General features: G+C 33.8%; 2 protein-coding genes across 3 annotated transcripts in view; one reads left to right on the forward strand and one right to left on the reverse strand.

Annotated features, from left to right (window-relative positions):
* LOC140040761 (1-phosphatidylinositol 3-phosphate 5-kinase-like) overlaps positions 1–25,230 on the forward strand; it is a 49,246-nt gene that overhangs the window by 1,351 nt on the left and 22,665 nt on the right. For both annotated transcript variants that reach the window (XM_072086925.1, XM_072086926.1), the window contains exons 2-20: positions 4,412–4,629; positions 5,937–6,259; positions 7,752–7,941; positions 10,876–11,065; positions 11,665–11,806; positions 12,287–12,444; positions 13,100–13,211; positions 13,783–13,906; positions 14,454–14,594; positions 16,564–16,656; positions 17,459–17,694; positions 18,036–18,176; positions 19,410–19,514; positions 20,023–20,163; positions 20,856–20,979; positions 21,444–21,538; positions 22,462–23,867; positions 24,232–24,403; positions 24,863–25,041. In XM_072086925.1, coding sequence (XP_071943026.1) covers positions 4,521–4,629; positions 5,937–6,259; positions 7,752–7,941; positions 10,876–11,065; positions 11,665–11,806; positions 12,287–12,444; positions 13,100–13,211; positions 13,783–13,906; positions 14,454–14,594; positions 16,564–16,656; positions 17,459–17,694; positions 18,036–18,176; positions 19,410–19,514; positions 20,023–20,163; positions 20,856–20,979; positions 21,444–21,538; positions 22,462–23,867; positions 24,232–24,403; positions 24,863–25,041 — 4,181 coding nt within the window. In that variant the 5' untranslated portion in view covers positions 4,412–4,520. The remainder of the gene's footprint in view (positions 1–4,411; positions 4,630–5,936; positions 6,260–7,751; positions 7,942–10,875; positions 11,066–11,664; positions 11,807–12,286; positions 12,445–13,099; positions 13,212–13,782; positions 13,907–14,453; positions 14,595–16,563; positions 16,657–17,458; positions 17,695–18,035; positions 18,177–19,409; positions 19,515–20,022; positions 20,164–20,855; positions 20,980–21,443; positions 21,539–22,461; positions 23,868–24,231; positions 24,404–24,862; positions 25,042–25,230) is intronic.
* Positions 253–987, reverse strand: LOC140039376 (uncharacterized). The gene has a single exon (XM_072084978.1). It carries the CDS (start codon positions 985–987, stop codon positions 253–255), a length of 735 nt encoding a protein of 244 aa, XP_071941079.1.

Below are 25,230 nucleotides of genomic sequence, written 5' to 3' on the forward strand. Positions count from 1 at the left end.
TCGTCCCTTCAGGACGACACACCTGACCTCAGGTCACTCGGTGGACTGGACCATTTTGCGGAGGGGTATTTCACTACACTTCCCCCGATTTTTATAAGGCCAGGGCCGGTGTTGGATGGTCATGCTGTAAAATAAAATAATAACTTCTGGTTAACGCTAAAATAACTGAACCCAGTGCCTCTTCTAGCACCTTACAAAAATAACATAATAGAATAACTTAAAACTTCTGGTAGGCCGCCGGAATGGTCGGCTCTACACCATAAGGAACAGATCTCGGCCATTCTTCCGGGTCAAGTCTAGAACTTGCTCGGCGTCCTGGCCTAAGATCCTTCCGACTGCCTCTGTGGTGGGATGGAGCAGATGTGGTGCACCCACTCGTTGCCCCGGAGGAGCGAAGTGGGGCCCATCTGATTCCAGCAGCAGGCGGCGGTCATCCGCGCGAAAAATGTGTCTGCACACTTCCTTTTGCTCTTTGTTGAAACTCTCTACCGACCATGTAAAGCTATCGGCCATTAGCACAGTCGATGAGAAATTATGCAGTAGAATGCGTACACTGCGTACACATCTTGGAACTCGTGCTATCTGCAAGATGTTGAGGCAGTTTTGATAACACGTCTCCGCCGTCGGGTCATTGCGGCTGCCTCTCAGGTGCAGGCAGATTGCTAGATGGTGTCGCAGTGAAAAAGCCTGTGCCAGAAGGCAATGCAGCATCTCCTCCTGCCTAAACCAGTCAGCTACCGGAACGGAGTGGTCCAAACCAATCTCCCCGAGCACCCAGGTAGCGCCGGAGCGCACCAAGGCCTTCATTCGGGAGAGTTGACTTGGAGAGACCTCCTTCTTGGGTTGCACCTCATACCCCTCTCGCCGAAGGCGATGAATCTCCTCCGCTGAAGGGTAAGAGAGAGGATCGCAAAATATGGCGACACCCCCGACAGGTCTTACCGGCTTCGTCTGGGCTCCAGCTGGTTCAGCTAGCAAGGTCTTCATCAGTGTTGCTCGAGGAGACTCAGAAAAGAGTGCAAGCGGTCCGGATGGAAGTGGGCGTCGAACGCTCTTATCGTGGTGCGTACCGTCTTCTTCTCCCCCAGAGAGGGGGTCTGTGGCTGGGCAAGGGCAGTCTCGGCCTTAGCTTTGGCAGCGGCGGGCTGGGCGAGCGGATTTTTGGCCTCAGCTTCGGCGGCTAGCTGGCTCATCTTGGTGAGATCCATCCGCTGGGCCATCGCTACCATGTACCGCCAGTGGATGAGGGCCGCTGGATGGTTGAGTGGCACAAGGGTGAATCTTTCAGGTGGCTCACCTCCGATCGCCGCTTGTAGCTCGAACATCATATCCAGTGTCCTCTTGTCGATGACGCCTCCATGCAGACCAACAGCCCTCTCAGCATTCAGTTGGGTGACCAGGTTGTCCAAAGTGGACTCCGGCCTACCCAGTATCTCGACGGCGTACTTCCGCAGCAGGCAGAGCTTGGTCTGTGTCTTCCGCGGAGTTGATGGTAATTTAAAACATGAGGGGAGGTGGTGGGACCACACGTGCCTCCTCATGTTGTGCACAGCCTCGAATTCACATCCTGGAAACACTCACAGGTTTTTATGCCGCGGACGTGGATCCTCGGTCGGCGCGCTGGATGGTGGTGGTTCTGGCGTTGACTCGAGGGCAGTGTCTACACCGGTCCCGTCTCCACTGACCTCCGCCGTTGGTGCTGGGCTATGCTCACGCTACCCATTTGCGTTTTCGCAAATTGCGATTGGAGTTGTCAATTTGCAAAAAAAATAATTATATCATTCGCAAAACTTGCGAAAATAATTTTTCCTTAAAAACTCAAACTTTGTCCGCTTAGTTAGGCTTCAAATGTTAAAGTTTTATGTAAACCACAACAACTTCGCCGCCGCCGCCAGCCTATAATACGTGACAGCGATGTAGCGTTACTTGCTATCAATGACGTTTTTTTCGCGTCACTCGAACAAATTAAAACGAGTTTCCCGTTTAGGAGGCTTATTAATTGTACAGGCGAGTAGTTGTAAATCGCGTTATCTGTAAATGTACACGCGACTGACTAAGGAGAATTTATTTTATGAATGGACATGCGCAGTAATTGTAATTACGAACAAACAAACAAACTGCGCATGTGTATAGATGAAAATATCGCGCAATAACAAACATGCTGCATGGACATTCCGTCGATGTCGTGTAGTTCGTTTGTGGTGTGTTACGATGTTTTCGCGAGTGAATAAGAAGCATATAAAACACAAACAAAAACTATTTATTATTTTATAAAATAATAAATAGCATAGATAGTCAACCGTTGAATAGGCCTCCTATAGGCTATGGCCGTGGCGACTGGTATCACGTCAGGCCGGTTAGGCTGCAGTAGATAGGCGTAACATATTTTAATGCGGTCATGTTTTATTTGTATTTTAATCACAAATTTTGAATGAATAAAGATAAAAACAATACAAGACAACAATAATATATTTATTTGATGTACAGTATCTACCAAAAAATTTAGCCATTTTCATGGTTTTTAAAATTTGCTAAAGAATTTTCACTTTTGCGAAAAAAAAATCGGCGACCTTTCGCAAATTTTGCGAAAGAAAATTTGACCTTAGCGTGAGCGTAGCTGGCGTAGGTTCAGGTGCGAGTAGTCGTCGCCGGGTTTCCTCCTGCTCCTCTACCGACTTGGCACGCCACAGTCCATCAACATGCCGTTGTGTTAAACGGATGTCGGTTGCGCCAAAATCAACCAGATGGAGATACAAAAACACAAATATAATTAAACAGCGGTACCCTACAATCGCTTCAGCTTGGACCTCTCAGTCTCTGCAGTTAGCGCATTTGTAGCGGTCGATGTTCAGGGCGTCTAAAGGTGAGACATTCACGCAGGCGCCATAGTACCAAACGTCGCAGTAGTCGCACTGAGTATAGTATAGTTTATCTTTTTACTATATCAATAAAAACTACAACAAAAACAATACTTAATTTATACTTCTTATGCAAGTTTAACTTCTCAATGGGTTTCACTTGAAGAAGTTAAGTTACAAAAGCAATAACACAGTGCAAGTAGCGCCTACAGAGTCAAACAAAAATCCGTGCACTTTATTAAATTCACTAATCGCGGTGAGTCTACACCGTGTGGAATTGTGAAAATGCAGCGGGAAATTTGAACCGATGTCGCCTTACAGGTGTGGGAACGAACTCTATGCCAAAACTAATTAACTTGCCGTTAATCGCTTACGTTTTTGCTCGCAGCGCCAATGTTGTAAAACGGCCGAGAATATAAATTATAACCAAACTAGCAGAAAGTAGTGTGGCCCGTTCTGGGCTGTTTTTGGCCGCCAAATATGGCCCGGTTTTACAAATATATGGTGCGCAAAATGAGTCATAATGTATATCATTAAAAAAAAAGGCCATGATTAGTCATTATTTTGAAAACTACAGGGTTTTATTTGTTAATTTTTTAATATATTTTTAATATTATAAATTAAGCTAGTTTTTTTATTATCATTATTTGTAGTAACTTATCAATAATTAGTACTAATTGTTAGGCTTTTTGTGTACAATGTATCTCTGCCTGTTTTTAATCCATTTTGTTCTTTTTTAACATCTTCATTTTCCCATGATGTTAAAAACAATTTAATTTATTAATTATTTATGGTTAATCAATCAATATATCAATTCAATAAATTATTATAAAACAATTATAAAACATTGATTAGGCTGAGGAAGGAAAAAGGCCTCAATCATAAAATAAAATCTAGCTGGCAATATCAGCGTCTCATACCCGTTCATGTGAGTGTGTTGCAGGCTGAAATATGAGTCATGTTTTTAGATAAAATACATTTATTTATAGTATTTATCCGACAAGATAACTTACTTACTGTATATATATGTATAGAGCGTCACAAGCACCACCAGATACTACCAGAGCGACAAATATTACTACCAGAGAGCAGCCAACTGATTGGAATCACTTATTAATGATATTACAAATTTCAATGCTCAAATCTTTAACAATTTAAGTTAAATGTTAAATTGCTCACCGTCGTATTTCAGAATCGAATGTATTTGATCATCATAATAGTAACAAAATGCATTTATCCGTGTCTCTTGTATGGTATTCAGCAGTCAATGAGACGCTACTGTTTTTATTTTGCACTCACTTCAATTGATTGCCCGATTTCTTCCTTTTTTTGTTTTAATAATAATAAATTTAACATAACAAATAACACTATAATTAAATAGCTGAGAAAACAATACAATAGTCACAATTGATTAGGATTTAAATATAATTCTGTAACTTGTGTAAGCCAGCTATTTATGAATAAAAATATTTTTTATATTTAAAATAAATGATTACACTGTTTAGCAGAATTAATGGGTAACACAATGTACATTGTACTTTTTTTTCTTTCAGTTATGATGATAAACAACTATAAAAAGTAATGTTATATTGGTTTTAAACAATCATCATTGTTTTAGTTTATGGCTTTGACCGAGTCTAAACAAAACAGAAGAAAGGTACTATGTCAAGTAGCAATCAGAAGATCACATGGTTTAAGCCTTTATCACCTGAAGAGGATAAGAATCAAGGATTCTCATTTCTAAAACTGTTTCGATGGAGTGTCAGCTCAGGTAATTAGTATTGTAGGGATGGAGTGTCAGCTCAGGTAATTAGTATTGTAGGGATGGAGTTTCAGCTCAGGTAATTAGTATTGTAGGGATGGAGTGTCAGCTCAGGTAATGTGTATTGTAGGGTAATGAAAGAACTGTATTGTGTTAAACCTATCCACAAAAATTCACTCTAAGCTCTATGTAATAACCTATATCGTCTTTTTTCTCAAATCAAATATCAAATACAGTAGAAACTAGTTTCACACAATTTGAGAGCAAGTGTTTTAAAATCTACAGTGTACTAGATAAACAATTAGGTGAGGTGTAAATTACAGGATAAAACATCTATAAATAGACAATATATAATTATAATGCAAAAGAAATAAAATTCAAGATTAAAATGTATCAAATTAATTTGTAGCAAACACATTAAAATAGAAAAATATGTATATATTTCATTTCCATTTATTATATGATTTGCATATTTAAATATAAATAGACAATTCTGATGCTCTCAGACAGTATACAACATAATACATTTAGTGCTCTAAGCAGCTGGATAATCAAGGAACCTATCTCTGCGAGATGTGAAATCCACACAGAAATTCACATTTTTAAAATTCAGAAAGTAACTGTACATTCCATATGAAGATAAAAATATGGCCATTAAGTATATTACAGTATAAGGTTAACAATTTATCAAAAATATAGTTTAACACATTTAAAGAGAAAAACCATCCAATATATTTCTCCTACAACAAAATGAAGGAAGAGGTTTTTGGTTAATTGTCTGTTAAGAATAATGAAGTAAAGAAATGTTTACTGAAACTCTCTTATTGTATGTTATTACTATTATTATGTTATTTTAGGCTTTAAGAATAGATATAGTGCGCATTTTGCTTTAATAATCTGATCGTCATACTTCAAAGAGTTTTCCATATTTGGTTTTGGTATTTAAAAAATAATAATATTAAATAATAGATATATTTATAAAGCACAAATAAATGATGTCTGTATGCACTCAACAATAAAGGGAAAGAGTGGAAAACAAAAGGAAGAGAATGACAAAAACACCAAGCTAGCATCCAAACTGGAGTATGGAGATACACCTCAACGCTAACTGGGGATCAATGTGTTTAGAAAGTACCCCAGTTAGCATCGGTTAAGTCTTGATCTTTTTAGGGATCTGGTGCCTACTAGCCTAGTCAGAAAACAACAACAGGCAAGAACGTTTAGACAATGGTCTAACGTCTATTAGTGAACTTTACCTAAATGGTCCATTGAAATTTAAATGTATACACCACTACAACTATTTGTTTCCATTCCAGAGTCTAGTACTTCTCCAAAAAAGCGACTGTCTCCGTCAGTATCTCAAGAAGCTTCTCCAATACGGGGACGATCTCAAGCAAGTAGTCGAACATCTTCTAGAAATGCGTCACCATCACCAGATATCAGAGAACAGGTGTCGAGAAACACAACTGATTCAGATCCATCCCAAGTATCAAATCCACCTCCTCTTACTGAAGAAGAAGATGATAATGATGAGGCTTGGACAAAAGTTGGCAAACAAGAAAGCTGGAAGGATATGCCAACTAGAAGTCTGAACAGTATTGTGAATCATCTAAGTAAAATAATTGAAAGACGTGGCCAGGTAAACATTCTTCCTTCAGTTACCTTTAACCGTATTCTTGTTTCTTAAGTATATACCGTAATAATATAAGATGTCAGTACAAGGTACATATTACTGATTTCTCCATACTACACTAATACATTACACCTTACCAACTTACAGTTACGATATTGTCCATGATTAAATGACAGTTTATTAATCTGATATGTATTTGATAACTAGCAGTAACCCGGTCGTTTTCTGCCCTATGTGGTTATATACTTTGTATGGGCAAGTATAATAAAATCGCACTCTGATAAAAGTACTTTGACAAATTATTGAAATAAAAACAAATTGTATCAAGAATAAAATTCGGAACTACTAGAATTTACGGCGGCCATTGATTTTTGACGCAAAAGAAAAATTGTGCTGTGTGAATTAGATGATTACCGTAAGTATAAAAGCGCAATACTGGATATGGGATATGAAAGTGACAACGTGCATGAGATGTGCATGTTGAAGTATGTCAATCAGTCGGCAGATTTAAATGATAAAATATGAATATGAATAATAAAACTATAGCTGCTTACAGACACAAAAAGTGTCCGAAATTAAATGTTGAGCTCGAAGTGTGATATTTTGTGGAAACAAGACACCCATTTGGATTCGTTTTATTTGTGTGTGTTTTTTTTAGTGTATTTACAATTTTTTTTCATGGTTTCCTATAATTTGCAATTTTTTTTGTGAGGTTTTGTATCTTTTTTGCTAGTTTTGTAATTACATTGTGGTCTAGTTTTGATTTTTAGCTTTAATTGGTGTCGCGGATTGAACTCGAACCTACTAAGCATTGATATCAATGGTCACGGCGATTTGCTTACTGAGCCAAACGTTCATTCTGTTCAAAGAATAGGTGTAATTAACTAACTTATTTTTATAGTGACCCGGCATGGTATTTGTAGATCCGGCCATTGCGGTACACAACAGAGGAGTTTGCATAGTTTATACAGTGATGTAACATGGTCGCTGAGACGTCAAATTACTGCTATTTTTTGACTTTTTTTAGTGTTTATCCTTAAAAGTGCGGCCCATCAATAAACATCAGTGTGCCAAATGTGAGCACGTACCGTTCACTGGTTTTGGAGGAGATACGTAAAATACGCGAAAAATTTAGTAGAATTAATATATAGATATTCACTCATTCGTTTATCAAGTTTCATTTCACATAATATATTCATAGCAGAAAAAATAAGCTTAATCTAAGAAATCGTAAAAAAACAAAAATTGAGGTTGGATATTACTGTATAACAAAAAAATATATATATATATACTGTATATACATTCTACTTTATTCTCTATTTAATAGCCATTATCAGAGAATTAACACTTATTTTTTTTAACTAAATGAACATCATTTAAAACAAACAACATGCTACCAATTTCTATGCTTCTTCAGCAGCAAATTCAAGGCATTGTTATAGCAATATATAATAAATACAGATTCATAAAAGGACATTGGCTTTCTCTCGTCATGTAGACACCCCAAGCATACAGAGATAGTGACTTCAAACAGTACTGGATGCCAGACAGTCAATGTAAGGAATGCTATGAATGTGGTGACAAGTTCACTACATTCAGAAGACGTCATCACTGCCGTGTGTGCGGCCAGATCTTCTGTAGTCGCTGCTGTAACCAGGAAGTTCCCGGAAGTGTTATGGGTTATACTGGTAAGAACGTACATTGATATCAGTTAAGATGGTGAGCCCCTTAAGTTTCAAAAGGCATTGTGGATAAAATTGGCAGAATCATTTTGAGCCAATGGAGTAGCTACCACATTATGTTAGCCTTTCATTTTGTTTAAATAAAATTTACTAAAAATTGTCAAAAAAATGCCCTTCAATTTTCCCCATGATAAAACATATATTATAAATGTAGTGGAACTGTAGCTTGGTGGTTAAATTCTGACCTGTGTCAGGGTTGTAACTCTCAACTCTCTCTAATAAGCCTCCAAGAATTAGATTATGAGCACGATAATTTAGAAAAATATGCATGTTGTATTGGTGAGTAGCTCGCTATTGGGTGCATATGATTGTTATCAAGACAGATATTGTCTCAATTTAAAGTCATTGTTTCTAGTATCAATTTGATTATAGAATTGATTCTGGTTTTAGTATACTCAGGAAATTTAAAAACAAGTTGGATTGCTTTATCATCCACACTCACGTCATATTGCGAATTTTGGACAAAAAGTGTTTTGAGAGCGCTTTTGATTTAAACATTAGCGCGAGCCTATCTTTACCGCTGAGAATTGTATTGAGAAACCCGAAGACTTCACGCGAGCGAGACGAACTGACTAAGAACATTATTACTATAGATTTTCACTTCATACACGCTTATTATTGAACAATAGTTAGTATAAATATCTGCTAGTTAATTAGAGACATTCGATGTTACTAAGAATACTAAAGAAATTACTTATAATACAAATTTAAAAGATTTATAACGATTCTAGTTTAGGTAACATTCGCCCATTAACAATGAAAACAAACAAATCCTGCGTAGGAAATCGCGGAACTCTAAAAACTTTGTTTTAATATCACGCTAAAATTGTTTCCGAATTTTTAAATACATATTTGTAAATATTATGTTAAATTTCAATATCTTTACTTTTAATCCTCAAAAAATCAAAATGTTGATATTTTTTAAAAGAATTTTATGATCATTTGAAATCGGGTATATTTACTATCGATCGCGCTCCGCCGGTGCCCGAGTAGGTGTGTACGCGTCGCTTTTGCAGGCTCTATTCCCAGTAGCGAGTTTCGGTCGCGCTAACATAAGCAATGTTTTCTACATTTACATGCATTAGGGGTAAATTATGTTTAATTGTTTTTACCGCATAACAAAATTCCCAAATTTATTTCTTTTCTTGCCTAACCGTTTCTGTCACCCCAAAATCAAATGCTTTAACTGCATAATTTTAAGCGACAATAACATACAAATAGGCCTACTATAATTTGATCACTTCTGCGCAATACTTTAAAGTTGTTGTATACAATTATTTTAAGAATATAAATAAAAACACACAGAAACTAATAAAATGGCAACTAATTGAAAAGTCAAACTCATTTATTTCATCAATTAAATATTTGAAAAAAATCAAATCAAGTAAGATACTGCTGTGTAGGCCTTAAATATGATTACTGTATTTTTTTAGTTTTAATTTGTATAATGGCCTAGGCCTAATAATAGTACTAACAACATGTTTATTTCTAAAGGCAAGAATAACAAACAGCTTTATTTATTTACCTTCAATATTAAATCTATGAGAAACCTCAATTATGAGAATCATTTAAATTTCTGTCACCGTACATTTCATTATAATGAAAACCTTTAATTTAAAAGACATTTAATTAATAAGAGCTGGTCAAATTTTTTTTAATGTCAACATGCTGTCCATAAATAGCCGCTTTCGAGTGATGCAAATGTTTTCTGGAGTCAGATCCTATAAAAAATATAGAAATATAAAAAGTATGTTAATTTAAATATGTATTTGAAAGATGGGCTAGAGGTATAGGCCTACTGCATGATAAATTAGGCTGAAAAACCTAGCATGTGGTCCTAGGCCTACTACAAGGCCTAGCTTGATGTTTTAAATCCCATAAAACGTTTGAATTTAATACAAGTACAAAATCTAATTTATATAGAGTTGTAACGTGTGGTACATTCAGTACATTAATTAAAATAAATGAGAATGGGGCCTAATATTAATAAATAAACATGTAAAAAAATTGGCCTAAACGACTACGTGTGTATCTTATACGCATTGATTAACACGCAGTACGCGTTGGACCATCAAAGGCTAGGCCCAGCTTCGCACAAACCACCGTTATACATGTGATTTGTTTACCTATTTCAATCGCCATTTAAAAAATACCTGAAAATATCAACATGCCCATTTTTTGTCAAACGAATATTTACATTACATAGTAACTTTTTATTTAGTCACTCGTTTACTCAAAAATTGAGGAATTTTTTTATGGTCTCGTAAAAATGTACAATATTATTATTGATAAAAACCGTATAAAATCTAACAAAAAGAAGAGCAAATTCAATGATTACCTGACACGATCATAACTGCTATCCTGTTCCAAAAACCAAGTCACGTGCTTCTTCAACCCTTGCTTTAATTATTCTCATGAATTATTCATAAGGAACTATAATTTAAGGCTTTCAATTGGTTAAAAGAGTTAACCCTATTAAAATTTTAAATTCACATCATTTCCGGGTGATGTTGTCGCGCTTCGATGAATCTCAGAAATCACAAATGACCGCTAGAGGGCTCACTACTTTTTGTCTAGTCTAAATGAATGTGCATCAGACAATTAAAACCATGTCTGAATATACTATCTGACTCTGTAAAAGCTAAGCTCTCAGTTTAGCATTGTAGGTGATAATTGGCCTATTATCATTTTTAATTTTGACCATTAATTTGTGTCACATTATCTAGTTGAATTGCTTGAATCTTCAATTGAACTTGAGAATGACCCTATGAGTTGAGGAAATTCTGAGTTGAAACGTCGTTCCTCTTTTTTTAGCATTATTTTTTTTTGATTTATAATAAATGTACTTTGATTTGTAATTTGATAATATTCATTTAACAGGTTCTCTTCGTGTTTGTACATCTTGTTGTAATGTGGTGCTAAGTTATGCCCAGTCAAGTGAACAGAATGATTTAAAAGCCTGGCAAGATGACTTGAAGAGTGTCACAGAATCGGCCCTGTCAGCGGTAGCTATGCTTACCCTAGATACAGTCTCACCAAAATTAAAAGAAGATCTTAAATACAGACGCAAGTATGAACCAATTTATTTGAGTTTCTAATACCCCTTTTACATTTTGAATTGTGTAATTGTAATACCTAGGACACCGGACTGAAATGTGGAACTGTAGACTATTGTAATTTTCCCAGGTCACAAGTCATGTGGGTATGAAGTTTATATTCCCTGCCAACTTTTTCATTGGCCAATAAGTGATACAAAATAAATTTGTATATAAAGTGCGCCACTGTATTATATAAATTTATTTTAATAACTCAAAGTGCAAATATGTTTAATTTTTGACTTAATAGATATAAACATAGACAAACTTTATGCTCAAATTAATTAATGTTATTTTTTCTTTAAAATGTGCAATTTAATTCAAAATAATTGTTTTTATCGATGTGTGAGATATAGCCAAGCATGTGTAAGACCTAAACAATGCCAAAGTAGCATGTATATAGTGAAGCATACTGCGTTCTGCATCAAGTCCAACCTGGGATGAACATTTTTCCAGATAATTTCTATCCTAACTGACTCACTATAGTATTAAATTTATATATACTCCTATAAAATATTGATTTTTGCTTTTTTCACTTATATAAAATGTTTTCGATTGATTTGATTATATTTAGACGAACCTACAGTGCAAGCAGTGTTGACTCGTCAATTGTAGGAGCAAGGAATCCATTTGAAGTTGGTAACCTAACGTCATCGTCAACTGAATCAGCAAACACACGCAATGTAGTACAACATGAACGAGAATTACTCCTTAAGGTGTTGCTTCAATCATTGTTATTAATAGGCGTAGTTAACTGATCTACTCGTACTGCTTATACACAATTTGAATGTGTTTTGCAATTTCAACATCCGTTCGCACACATTGTTGCCTGTTGTGGTTTGGTATTACAATTTTTAATACTTTCGATTACAATGGATTTGGATAGTAACAAGCCACAGGAACAATGATTGGACAGTTTTTATAGGAACCAATCACCAAAACAGGCTTAGTTCTACTGTGCTTTGTCATTTATTGATAGCACTAAAATTGTATACAGCTTCATAAGTTTGTATATTACAAACAAGATGAAACAACTATGTATTTAGTAAAACGATATGAAATGATTTTCAAAAAAGTTCTAGTTGAAATTGGTATGGTGGCCTACAGTTTCTATCTATTATCAAGAAAAAATCTACAGTAAGTAGTCAGGCCCTAGCCTACAACATAATTATCATAATCAATTGTTTATCATATAGGACTCGATACAACTGAGAGATCTATGGATACTGATGCTCAAGTCAGGCAATGGTATTGAGTTTCAAAGTCATCGGTATCGACTTCGTACTTATCCTGATTGTATAGTAGGATCACAGGTTGTTGATTGGTTATTGGATAAAGATAAAGCAACAGACAGGTTAGTAGTTTTGTAATATTATTATAAATATTATTTATATTATTATATATTAATGATGAATACAAATTTACAGGCATAAGGAAACTCTAACTATACTGAAAGTTGAGTAATTAATTTTTAATGGTTGAAATGAGAAAAAGTCATCCCAACCAAAATTTGAACCCAGAATCTTCTGCTTGATATGTATCCAACCATTACGGCACTGGAGCTTTCATGGTATCTTTATGCTTAACAGCATTGATGTGTGGTATGGTGGAAACACTCTATTTCTCAATTGCAGTATATGATAGATATTACATATGGCTTCATATATTCATTAGATTTAGAAATAATGTTATGGAAAAACACAAATTTACCAACCAACAATATATAAACTACATAACAACATTTAAATCTTTTATTTTAAAATTATAATTTCCAAAAATACACAGGTTTCTGTAATATTGAACCTTATGCCAAATAAAATAAATTAATTTAAATCTATATTATTTTATTTGCCTGTTTAATATCTTGCTAATAATATAATAGCTTAGGGATAAATCTTTTTGAAATATCATATTACTGATGTGCCAATGTCTTTTTTCAGTGATTTCAGACCAGTTTCTTTAAAGCTGTAATTCTCTTTCTAAGTCTCAGAGTATATTATTTTTTGCAGGGTTCAAGCTGTAGCAATTGGACAGGCCCTTTTAGATGCTAAATGGATTGAATGTGTGACAAAAAGTGAGCAGCTTTTCCAAGATGAATATGCACTCTATTGCCAGGGTGAGGTAAGAACTCAAAATGAACATGCTAACATTATTATTAATGAGCACTTAAATTGATAACTGCCTAGGGATTACCATGTGTACACCATAGTTTACCAAATATATGTTTAAGCTTCATTTTATACAGTTTTTAGAAAGTTACACTGTCCCGATTGTAAACTTGGTTCAGATGTGTTAGTTTTTTAATATAATTATATAAATTATTATAGTTTTATTATATTTATTTTTTCCCATTACTGTTTTTTAATTTTTTTATTTGAAGTAAGTTTTAACAGTGGGATGTTTGAGACAAACACGACCCTAAAGGCTACTACACACTAGGATGATAACGTACATTTTTCTTCCGTAAAACAAAAAGGAAATTAAAACAGTTTTCATTCTAGAACTATAGGATAACCATTTATACTGTCTTAATACAATTTTTTTTCAACCAATCATGGCGTCATTTGATTTAACATGTGAAAATATTATATTGTTTTAGATTCCTTTATGTAGAAAAAAATGCATATTTATCATTGATCGTTATCGTTCTAGTGTAAATGGGCCTATAAATTTGTGAAATGTTTTTCCACAGGCAGCAAGACATGGCAATTTTCCAAAAGAAGCGTTTGCAAGTGAAAAAGTGTCTCTTTCTAATGAGGATCTCATGGAACCTATCTGGTTTAGAGAAATCAGCGATGAAGGTGGCAACGCTTTAGGTAAGCGATTTATATTTTTGGTAATTTCAATTGTATATGATTCTGTAAAAATTTAAAAAATAAGAATTCCTTTCTTGTGTATCAATAAGTTTCAAAATCTGTCACCTGAAACAAAGAAATTCTTTAATAAAAAAAAAAGGACTACATACTAAAATGTTAGCCAGGCACTTCCATGAGCTCACTCAAGCCGAGAGGGGTCTTCTGTTTTCTTCTCATTAGGCACGTTCATATAGAATATTATGACCTAAATATTATGATTTATTAACATGATAATGTTTAGCACAATAAAGAGAAACAGGTCACTAGAAATCATATCATGACTTATATATGCTTAGGTGTTTCTAAAGGCTGGGCCAATACGGTTGCACACAATGCTAAATCAAATGCTGATTGGTTGATTCTATCTATGTGTTATATTTGAATTGAATTATAATTGCAAAACAGTCTTTTAAACTCAGGCAGCTGTCTAAATGTTTAAATTGAAATGTTACTACTGTAGTATTTTTTATTTTATTGATTAAAACGATCTGTCATCTTTATCGTTTAGGCAAATCAGAATCTGTGAGTGATATAGAGAAATCCACAACGTTAAGTGGTTCTTTTGATAAAGTCTCTATGTTGTCAGACAACCATCTGTCTTCAAGGATGCAGTTTAGGAGGTCTTTAGGTTCCAACAGCTCAGAAAAAAGTAAGTTATATAAAAAGAACTTTGAGTGCCCTTATAATCATCAGTTCCTTCACTTGGACTCTAGTTTGTTTTTATTTTGAATCCATACATCATACATATTTTAGAAAAGAGGTCGATACATAAATAACAGACAAATGATAAAACATCATGAAAAAACAAAGAAGAAACTATGAAGATGAATAGATTCAGAAAAACCCAATTAAAAAAGATTTAGTTTCCATTGTGGTCTGTATAAAGTAATTAAAAGCATAAAACTATGGTAGAAAATGAAGAAGTAGGAAATATAAATAAACAAACTAATTTTACCGTACTGACGCGGCTATAAGCCCACCTTATACCCGAGGATCCAAAAATGCAGATCGTCAAAAACAGCACATGTACACTGTGTATTCCACCATGCGAGCGAGCGCCCTCACGTGTACGACGTTGCTTCTAAATACACGAGGTGTAGAGTGTCGGAAAATTAAGCTTATAGTTCGAGTAATTTATCGTAGAATATCATTTTAAACATCAATTGAACAAGAATTTATCAAGCAGAAAACCAAGTATACAATGTTCGTTAAATAGAAATGTACCAAAGAAATTTAATAAGCTTGTTTATGGCATTCGATACCAAATAGTGGTTTTCTGTTTTGGCGACTTATAGCGTCGTGTGTGAAGCGATCTTCGACCGCGATGGATTGTAAACAAAACAGGACCGCTAGGCCTCATATGGCCTAGCGTATATTAGCCTAGCTTGGTTATGATCAAAGGTAGGTGTATTCGGTGTATGGACGTCGCCAAATACAAAATAATGTATTACGACACACACTATAGATCTTCGAATTAATGGGTGGGCTTATACCCGAGTGCCTCATTTTTCATGAAAATTAGTCAAAAGTCTGGGGTTGGCTTATACCCGAGTATGGGCTTATACCCGCGTCAGTACGGTAATAATAAAATAAATCTAACCATAATTTTATGGTTTTATAAATAAATAAAGAATAAATATTCATGTGTCTATGTCTTCAATTGAGGAAATTTGGATTATTTCCTATGGACCCACAGCAGCCACTTAGTACAGCATCTACTATAAACAACAGGTGTTGCGATGTATCATTACACCGTCTCTGTGCAGAATCAAATCATATCATTTGTACGATGGCCATTAAAGGCCAATTTACACAGACGAGCAGTTTCAGTAGCATCATGCCATTTGTAAACATAGCCACATATTTTTAAACCCATATTCTTACAATTCATTTTCTCCCTCTCTCCGTTCAATTGAGAAGGTTGTCAGAATTTCAATCTTACATTCATACTTGATGTACTATATATCACTTATAGGTGATAATGGAACGGTCCATGTGAGGATTAATATCATGCTGTTTGTACACATAGCCACATATTATTAAAGATGTATTGTCCCTTGAAACACAAAAAAATGAAGGTCTAAATATTCTAAATTTAAATTGGCCATATCAAAGTACTATTAAAGTTATTTACTTTAAGTCGAAAATTCGAGGTAAAAACAACAAGTCAAAAACAACAAGTTTACGTAATTAACAGGTAAATTAGTTTAATTACATTTTGTCTGGAAAATCGTCATGAGTGAAAGTAAACAAAGATTTAAAACCACGAGTAATAAACTAATTTGGATTGTTTACAACTCGTCACGGTTGAGAAGGTGTTTTCACACAGATCGCGAGGAAGTTTTATGATTATGCATACAGAGTAGCCAAACAAGTGCGTTGCATTATGAGATATGTTTTGCTCGAAGTCAAAGTTATTTTTTAAACAAAAAAACGTCTGTATTTCAGTTAAATGATTTTTGGTGAAAGTTAATACTATTGGTACTTCATACTTTTTTTCGAAATCTTTTTTTTTGTTAATTTTTTGGAATAATACATCTTTAAAGCCAGATTCATTTTCAAAAAGACTAAGGTAGTCAGAATTCCAAATATACTTTCACACTTGACATCTCTTGTAGGTGTCACTACAGGTGATAATGGAACTGGTCCATGGGAATTGATGTTTCATCAGCATTCTGTTCCGAATGATCCAGATGAACACCAATTGAGAGGTGAGTTTGCATAGTTAGATAAAAACATTATTATATGTGACCCGATCTGGCAAAACCCTCTCTTTGTCGGCATTTCAAAATTCACTTAATTAGTCAAAATACGTCCAAATCGACTAGCCTGGCAGATTACATGTGTTTGCATTATTATATTTAGATTGAATTAGCTTGGTGGATGAAGCGTGGTTAATTGATTGCTGGATTTAAATCTTTTCTTTCTTTTCTTCTGTCCGGTTTGTTCTCAGACAAAGAAAAAGATTTCTTAAATTTAAATTTATATAAAACATTGATTTTTTTCATGATTATATAAATGTCTGAAAAAATTGTTTAAAAAAAAAACAGCTTTTAAAAATGTAATTATTAAATTGATCAGAATGAAATATGTAATGTTTAGTTAAAAGTTAAGTTAATCGTTATTACTGTGTTTACTACCACACTGCTATTCTTCTGTGACCATATTCACCATTCACATTTACGCTAAGGTAAGCACATGCCCTTAAAATTCTATCTAAGTGAATACAATTTTAGGGAAAAGTGAAATACCTCACTTAAGTAATTAATAAAATTAAGAGATATGCTATTTTTGTTTCTATGCTAAATAAAATAATAGTTTCTACCACCCCCAAGCACTTGAGGGTGCTATATGTTTTAGTATTTCCTACTGCAGAGTGCACATTGTGCATACTGTTCTTGTGGCATAGAGAGAGTGAGATATGGTAGCATGTGAAATAACCTGTACTTGTACTTTTCCCCTAAACATTAAAAGTGTTTCTAAGGCATTTTGTATAATTTTGTAAATTTTTAGACGATGTATTAGTTGGTGTTCAGCATTTAAGCCAAGCCACAACTAATGAATCACATGGCTGGCTTGATGCTGAGGATCTGAATGAGGAAAATGGTGAAAAGATGGCCATGGAGCGACTAAGCAGTGCAAATTACAAACACCTGGTGGCGCTTTTACATCAGCTTCTTGAAACTGAAAATCTTCCACATCATTGGACGCAGATAATTTTACCGATGGTAGAAAAAATTAGCAAAATGGTAATTTTTTTTTTTGTGTGTTTGATTTGTATTTTTGTTTCATCAAATCCTGCGGTTTTATTTTTAGATGATGCACACACAAATCTGCAAACATTGGTATTCAATTTTTAATTATCTAAAAGAAACAAGTCTTGAGTGTAATAAAACAGTTTTGTCTTATTCACCCTTAGTCACCACAGGAATTCTAAATCTGTACAAATGAACACACTCCGTATGACGATGTTGAATCCATACACTATATCATGTTATTGATGATATGTTAGGTCGGTCACTTTTTAACATAAATTACACTGTGCCAAAACAAAAACGAAAAATTAAATTTGTTATTCTTAATGATGTAGGTGAAGCCAGATGTTCGTTATCAGAATGATGAGATGGACATTCGTTACTATGTTCATATCAAGAAAGTTGCTGGCGGTAGTCTTAGCGATTGTCGTATTGTAAATGGTGTCGTTTGTACAAAAAACGTAGCTCACCGAAGCGTAAGTAATATTTAGTATTCAATATTGTATATAGTTAATTATCGTCTATAACAATCATCAATAATATTAAATAATTTATGTCTGTACAGTTTTTAGTCAATTTAAAGTTATCATTATGGATTTATTAATTATGGATACCTTTAAGGCCCTTTTGTACTAGAACAATAAAGATCGACAATAAATAGATAAATATCTATTTTTTTCTACATATTACAAATGAAATTAGTTTCATCCTAGCACTTTGATGAAAATAATATTTTTGAAATTTGTTTTTCAAAGACAGCATAAATGGTCATCGGTTCTAAAATGGAAACTTTTCCAATTTCTTTTGTTTTATGTAAGGAAAATGTATTATCTATTTATTATTGATCGTTGTTGTCCTATAAATGTTCCATTTTCGATAACCAAGGCCATTGGGCAGTTATTTACTAATTTTTGTCTGGAAACCCTAATATTAAAATCATTTTCTTCTTACTGTAAATCTTCTTAATAACAGTTTTTAATGTGGTCTCAATCATTATTATTTTCTATGGAAATTGAATATCAATTTTTCTGCTGCAGCAGATGTTTGTTTTGTTTTTTTTTAGTGTATTTTTTATTCTACATTTTTTACATTATATTTTTTCTATTACATTTGTCAGTTAAAAGTTAAACTATTCAATTTAAGATTCAAGAAAGGTTAGTGGTCCACTTAAAATGAAAAAATACATCAAATTTGTAAAAACGTTATAAACCCTTTCTTTTTCTATTAACAGTTACTTATTTTGAAATTTAAAAGTCAACTGATTAATAACTGAATACATTTTTTAATTTTTTTGCATAGTATTAGTGTTGTATTTTGTTGAAAAGTCAATTATTATTTAAGCGCTGATTTTCATATATTTAATTAAATTGATTTTTAAATGGTTTCTTTCTTTTATAAGCATTTGCTTCTTGAATTTTCCCCTTTTCTTTGTTTAAATCAGTTATTTTTTAATTTGTTGTCATATTGAAATTTTCATCGCTCAAAGAAAATAAAAGAAGTTGACATTGTCATTGTTATAGGCAAATGTTAAAATACTGTTAAAAATGCAGATTGAAAAGTGTAATGTAGGCCAATGTAAAATTCTGTTAAAATGATTAAAATTCAATACAGTATAGAGTTATCGAATGTAATAATAATAATAATAATAATAATAATAATAATAATAATAATAATAATAATAATAATAATACTCATTTTACTGTTAATAGATGAAAACTGTTATTAAAGAACCAAGAATACTGATACTGAAATCAGCAGTGGAACATCAAAGAGTTGAACACAAGTTTTCATCAATAGAACCAATTGTTCTTCAGGTACTATTGTGTTTACTTTTTTAATTATCCAAATTAATCAATTAACTGAACTTCAAGACAACAGGGACTAAGGTTATGAGAACATACATATTGCCATGGATTGACACGTTTTGAACCCATACTTCAATCTACCAGCTTGAGAAATATAGTCTTCTTTCATTTAGTTGCCACCTTCAACAAGCTGAACATTTTGAAACTATGCGGAAGTTACCAGCATTCATGAGCTTCAGTTGCATTTCCCCCTTTTTTACTATATTATATTAAATGGACTCAAGAAGGGAGGATTGTGAGGGCACATGATCAGGTCACCAATCTTCTGCCTATGCATCATGTAATTTAGGATGACTTTTTGAAATTCACCACTACAGTTTGAAATTCTTTCATGGTTTTGCCGTTGACCACATCAGAGGGCAGGTTATTCAAATTTTATAAATTTAATATAGAATGTCATTTTGTCCAAAATATGGAATAGTTCAGATACAACTATTTGTTGAAATTTCTTTCTCAGGAGCATGAGTACCTAAAAAATTATGTACACAAGATTTCAACTCTGAAGCCAACAGTTCTTGTAGTAGAAAAATCAGTTGCCAGGTTGGCACAAGATTTCTTACTCAATTGTGATATTACTGTAGTCCTAAGTGTGAAGCCAGTATGTATAGTTTTTTTGTTTTGTTTTTTCTTTCACCAAAAATTAAGTGTGAAAGCATGTCTGTAGCATAAGGCATTTACTACAACCCTTGTAATTAGTACAAGCTCAGTGGTTATGGGTTCTAGTCCAACTCAAGAATAACAAGCCTATTTGTCACTAAACAAATTTGTTTGCACTGCAACAATTTCTAGTTCTATCAGCGAAATTAGTAGTTGGAATTGTTTTAACTTTTTGTGAGGCAAAAACAATTGCAACAAATTACAGTTCAGGAAATGAGTTATGAATCCCAGCTATTTGCTCTTGTAGTGGAAAAGGTACCACAATTTTGTGTCTGTTGGAAACATTGGATAAGCGCAAACAAGTTCAGCTAGTGGAAAACAGACTTTACTGTTCTCAATTTACTAAGTATATATACAACTGTACATTTTCATCAGAGTAGTGCAATATATCTGACTAATTAATCATCATCAGGTCCAAATTAGGTCATGTAATGTTATTGTGTACATGCAGGAAAGTTTGGAAATTCTTCCTTACCCTATTTCTTGACTCAGATTTGGTGGTTTCTTTGTCCAGACATTGACTGACAACACATCAGTGCATAGGTCCTAGATCACCGTTCATCACAAATCGAAATCTTGAAAGCAGTTTTAACAACCCCTGTTTGACATCTTGTGAATTTCTGTATATTCTAGTCTGTTGTAGCAAGGATTGGTCGTTTCACTGATGCAGATCTAGTGACCACTGTAGATCAAGCATCTAAGTCGAGCATTGGTTCCTGTCACTCATTTAGTATACAGCAATTTCAACTTCCTCAAAGTAAGAAACCTTTTTTTTTTGTGACTAGCCCTTTAGTTCAAACACGTTTAAAAACTTGAAAAATAAAATAATAATATATTCTTAACAATCATTTGGTTTGGCCTAATAAAGTGGGGTGTTTTGAGTGGACCAATGGACGAGTGGACCAATTCGTCTCATGTTCTGGATTTAGTTATTGTTTACAGTTTGAATTTAAAAAAAAAACTTGCTTTTACAGATGTCTAATAAACGTCACATAATATTCAATTGTGCCGCAATAGTTTACTTTTTGATAACAATTTACAAAGACATTTGAGTTTGATTCATATTCAATGTTTTGTGTCCATCCATTGCTCACATGAGCCTTATATTAATATTTTTTTAATAAGTTATGCTTCTACATTGCAATCACCATTAACCATATATGTAAAATGGGAAAGATATATTACAGTAATACAAGTTATTTATAACTGTGGCTCTTGTAGATTATACCAAGACTTTGATGTTCTTTGAAGGCTGTCCAAGCAAGTTGGGATGTTCCATTATCTTAAGAGGTGCTGACCAGTTTGAGTTGACAAAGGTAATTTTCAAATAATCAATCTATCAGGAATTAGTTGAGTTTTATGTTGTATATAAACATAATTTGTTTGTGTTTATAGTAGGTGGAAAACTTTGTGTCGGTGAATATTATACAAATTAAATGCAGTGCAATGGTACAAATTTTAAATTTAAATGTATATAGTAGATTCGTATTAGTTAAGTATAGTTTTATATATTTTGTCATTTTCAAGAGGGCCCCTGAATATCAGCTGGCCTGCGGGTTCAGCTGGAAGGGTTACCCTCTATAAATAAAGTTGAAATAAAAAAAAAAAAAAAAAATAATAATAATTTCATGAGATAAAATATGAAAATAGAACCATTCATCTCTCATAAATATTCAGTATTTGTTTTATAACACAGAGGCTAAGGCCTAAACCAATCAAGCTGGCAACACTCTATTTTTGTGCGATGAGTAAAACTACAGGGTGAACGAGATCAACCTAGCCTCGTGTCTGACACATAGAAATAGTTTATTGAATATTAAGTGACCCACAATATTACAAAAATCTACTTGGTATAGAACACACAAGTGTATGTCGTAGCCATTTGATTGGTTAATTTATATTGTATGTTCAGCTACTTGTAAACTGCTTAACAACTTTGTGCCACATAAGGCAAATGGCTGTCCATGATCAAAAAATGGCATCCAACCTGTACACTGTCCAAGGGCTGCATTTTTAGATAGCCTCCAGTCTAGTTTTTGACTGATTGTTTTTTATTTGATTGGGAGAATATTTCAAGACTGTTCTATTTAGTTCCACCTCCGCATTATTACATAAACCAGTCTTTAAACTTATATTATCTATATTTAACTCATAAACATTCATTTTATTATGTTAAGTTAGAAATATATACATATTCGTGTTACTTATCATGCATAATTATCTTTATTTTTTCTCAAAGGTTAAAAAGGTATTGCAGTTGATGCTCTTTGCTGCGTATCATTCTAGACTTGAGATGTCTTTCCTTATGGATGAATTTGCAATGCCACCAGAAGTGCCACAATTCCGTGAGATCACTCCAACAAGTCCAAAACACAAGTCTCTTGGGTTCTCAGACAGCATCTTAGAAGGACTTATGAGAATTAGTGAAGGAGATCAGGCTGACGGTGCTTTTGAGAACATAACATCTGATGAAATTGAACCTAACATGGAACATGGAGAAGATACAAAGGACACCGAAGATAAGTCCAACCAGCAGGTTTCTAATTTCAAAAGTGCAGTGAATTCAATGAAGAAGATATTTGGTGCTGGATCAAAAGAAAAGATCAATTCTAATACTGATTCTGGTGGTGAGATTGAAAGTGGAATTATAGGAGAAGGAATGTTTTCGGATTCAAACACATCTTCTGAACTCAGTTCTAGTGTAAAAACAGAAAGTAAGGCTAATGACGCCGACATTTTTACTAATGATAATTCTGGTGTATCTATCCATCCTCGGCAAAAGGAAAGTAATGTCTTTCATAGTCCAATTGATAACATTGGCCAACTTCACCATTTTGACAGACAGGGTGTTGATGGCAGCAGTGTTCTAAATGGTGAAGGCAAAAATAGAAAATATGATAATCAACTCAGTGTGGAAGATTATTTAGCAGAGTTTCATCAGACTGATTATTCAGACGATGACTGTGAATCTGAAAGTGAGTTACAGAAACCATCTGCAGCCACCAATGAAATGTTAAACTCTGAAGGAAATACCAAAGATGATTCAGTTTTTTCTGCAGCTATTAAGAACAGTATTCTCAACACATCTCCTTTTATGAATGTCCCATTGCCATATTTTGAAACAATGTTGGGAAAAACATCCAAATTACGAGAGTACTTTCCTGAGAATCTCTACTGGTCAGTGAAATTGCTTCCAGCAGATTCCCAAACTGTCCAAGCTCCATTTCCATGTGAAGTTATCTATAAGTCTGTCGATCGATCTTCTAAACTATGGGAAAGTATATCTGTTCAAAGTCCTCATCCATTCCTTACACAGCAGCTGACATTGAATGCATCTGAAGATTCCACAAAGACAATTTTAGCAGACTACCGAGCTCGGGGAAGCAGAATTCACCAGAATATCGATGACGACTCATCAGATCAGTATCCAGTCAAGACAAAGATGATAGCTATGGCTGGACCTGCTAGACGGATTGATTGCTTTGACCCTAAATTCCATCAGAAGATCACTCTCCAGTTTAGCAGTTACTCCAGTCAGTCATACAATGCTCCAAATTACTGTGTTAATCCATGGACTGTTGTGATGGATTTTTATGGGAATAATGATATTCCATTAGGATTATTCTTGGAACGTTACTGTTTCAGGTAAGAACATGACATACGAAATATAAAATAGAATCTCTATTAAGGGGACAATTTGTTGGGTCCCAAAGGTGTCCCTCTGTAGTGGTTCTACTGTAGTTTCATTTAATTAGAATAAATATTTAGGTGAATTTGATATCGTAAGTCTTTCTTTGATCACTCAAAGATCACCATAACCTAACAAGAACATTACAGTAGTGCAGTGATGAATGTTTGTTTGGAATGGAGAGAAAAAAACTGTATAAGTATTTGTTATAACATGCCATGTAACCAAATAACTAAATGGTATTTGATACAAAATTAACCAATCGCATTTCAAGGATCATTTTTATGAATACATTATCATCGATATTCAATTCATATTTAGAAATTCTTACAAATGTCCTAGTGAGACATGTGATGCTTCCATGGTAGATCATGTACGACGATTTGTTCATGGCAATGCCGCCATACAGATACTGCAACGTCAACTTGATCAACCCATTCCAGGCTTTAAAGACAGCATACTATCATGGAGTTGGTGTCGTCGTTGTAAGCAAGTAAGGAAAAATATATATTCTATTTTATGAGATTATTTCATTTTTGTTGTTTCACTTTGCTGGACAAGTTATGTAAGGTCCAGGATACAGAAGTCTATTGCAAAGTTACATTATATATATTTGTATATGCTTAATTACTGACATCTGTCAGAAAACCAATACAGTACCAAATACTGTCCTTTTTGTATTCAGTTTGATTTAATAGTTTGGTGTATTTTGTAGAGGAATTAAAAATATTTTTTTTTAATTGATTGCTTTTGATAGTACTTTAAAACCTAGCTCTATCACTAAATATAATTTTCTGTTAAGATTTCCATTATTTATTCATTATTTTATTTAGGTAATTAATTATAAATTCTATTTATCAAATTGTATTGTACTGACGAGCACTAATGATCAGCTTCAGCTGGATGAACCATAAATAAATAAATTCTTTTGTTATTGCATTTTATTGTGCAGGTAACCCCAGTTCAGCCTCTATCGAATGATACATGGAGCATGTCATTTGCTAAGTACCTAGAGCTACGTTTCTATGGTATGGAATACAACAGACGTGCATGTGCTGAACCTTGCCCTCATTCTCTTCATCGTCATCATTATCAATATTTTGGATACCTCAACATTGTTGCTTCCTTTAAGTAAGACACCTTGATTTATTTTAATACTGTCTATATGCTGAATATTACTGACTGGTATATGATACCTGATTCACACATACAAACATCTTACAAAATGTTACATATTTTAACAAATTGTTATCTCACGAATGTCTCCCAGATGTACATACATGTAAAATTTTGAAACAAGTCAGTAATCTTTAACAAGGT

This window comes from Antedon mediterranea, chromosome 2, assembly GCF_964355755.1.
Source record: "Antedon mediterranea chromosome 2, ecAntMedi1.1, whole genome shotgun sequence".
In the NCBI taxonomy this organism is placed as follows: Eukaryota; Metazoa; Echinodermata; class Crinoidea; order Comatulida; family Antedonidae; genus Antedon; species Antedon mediterranea.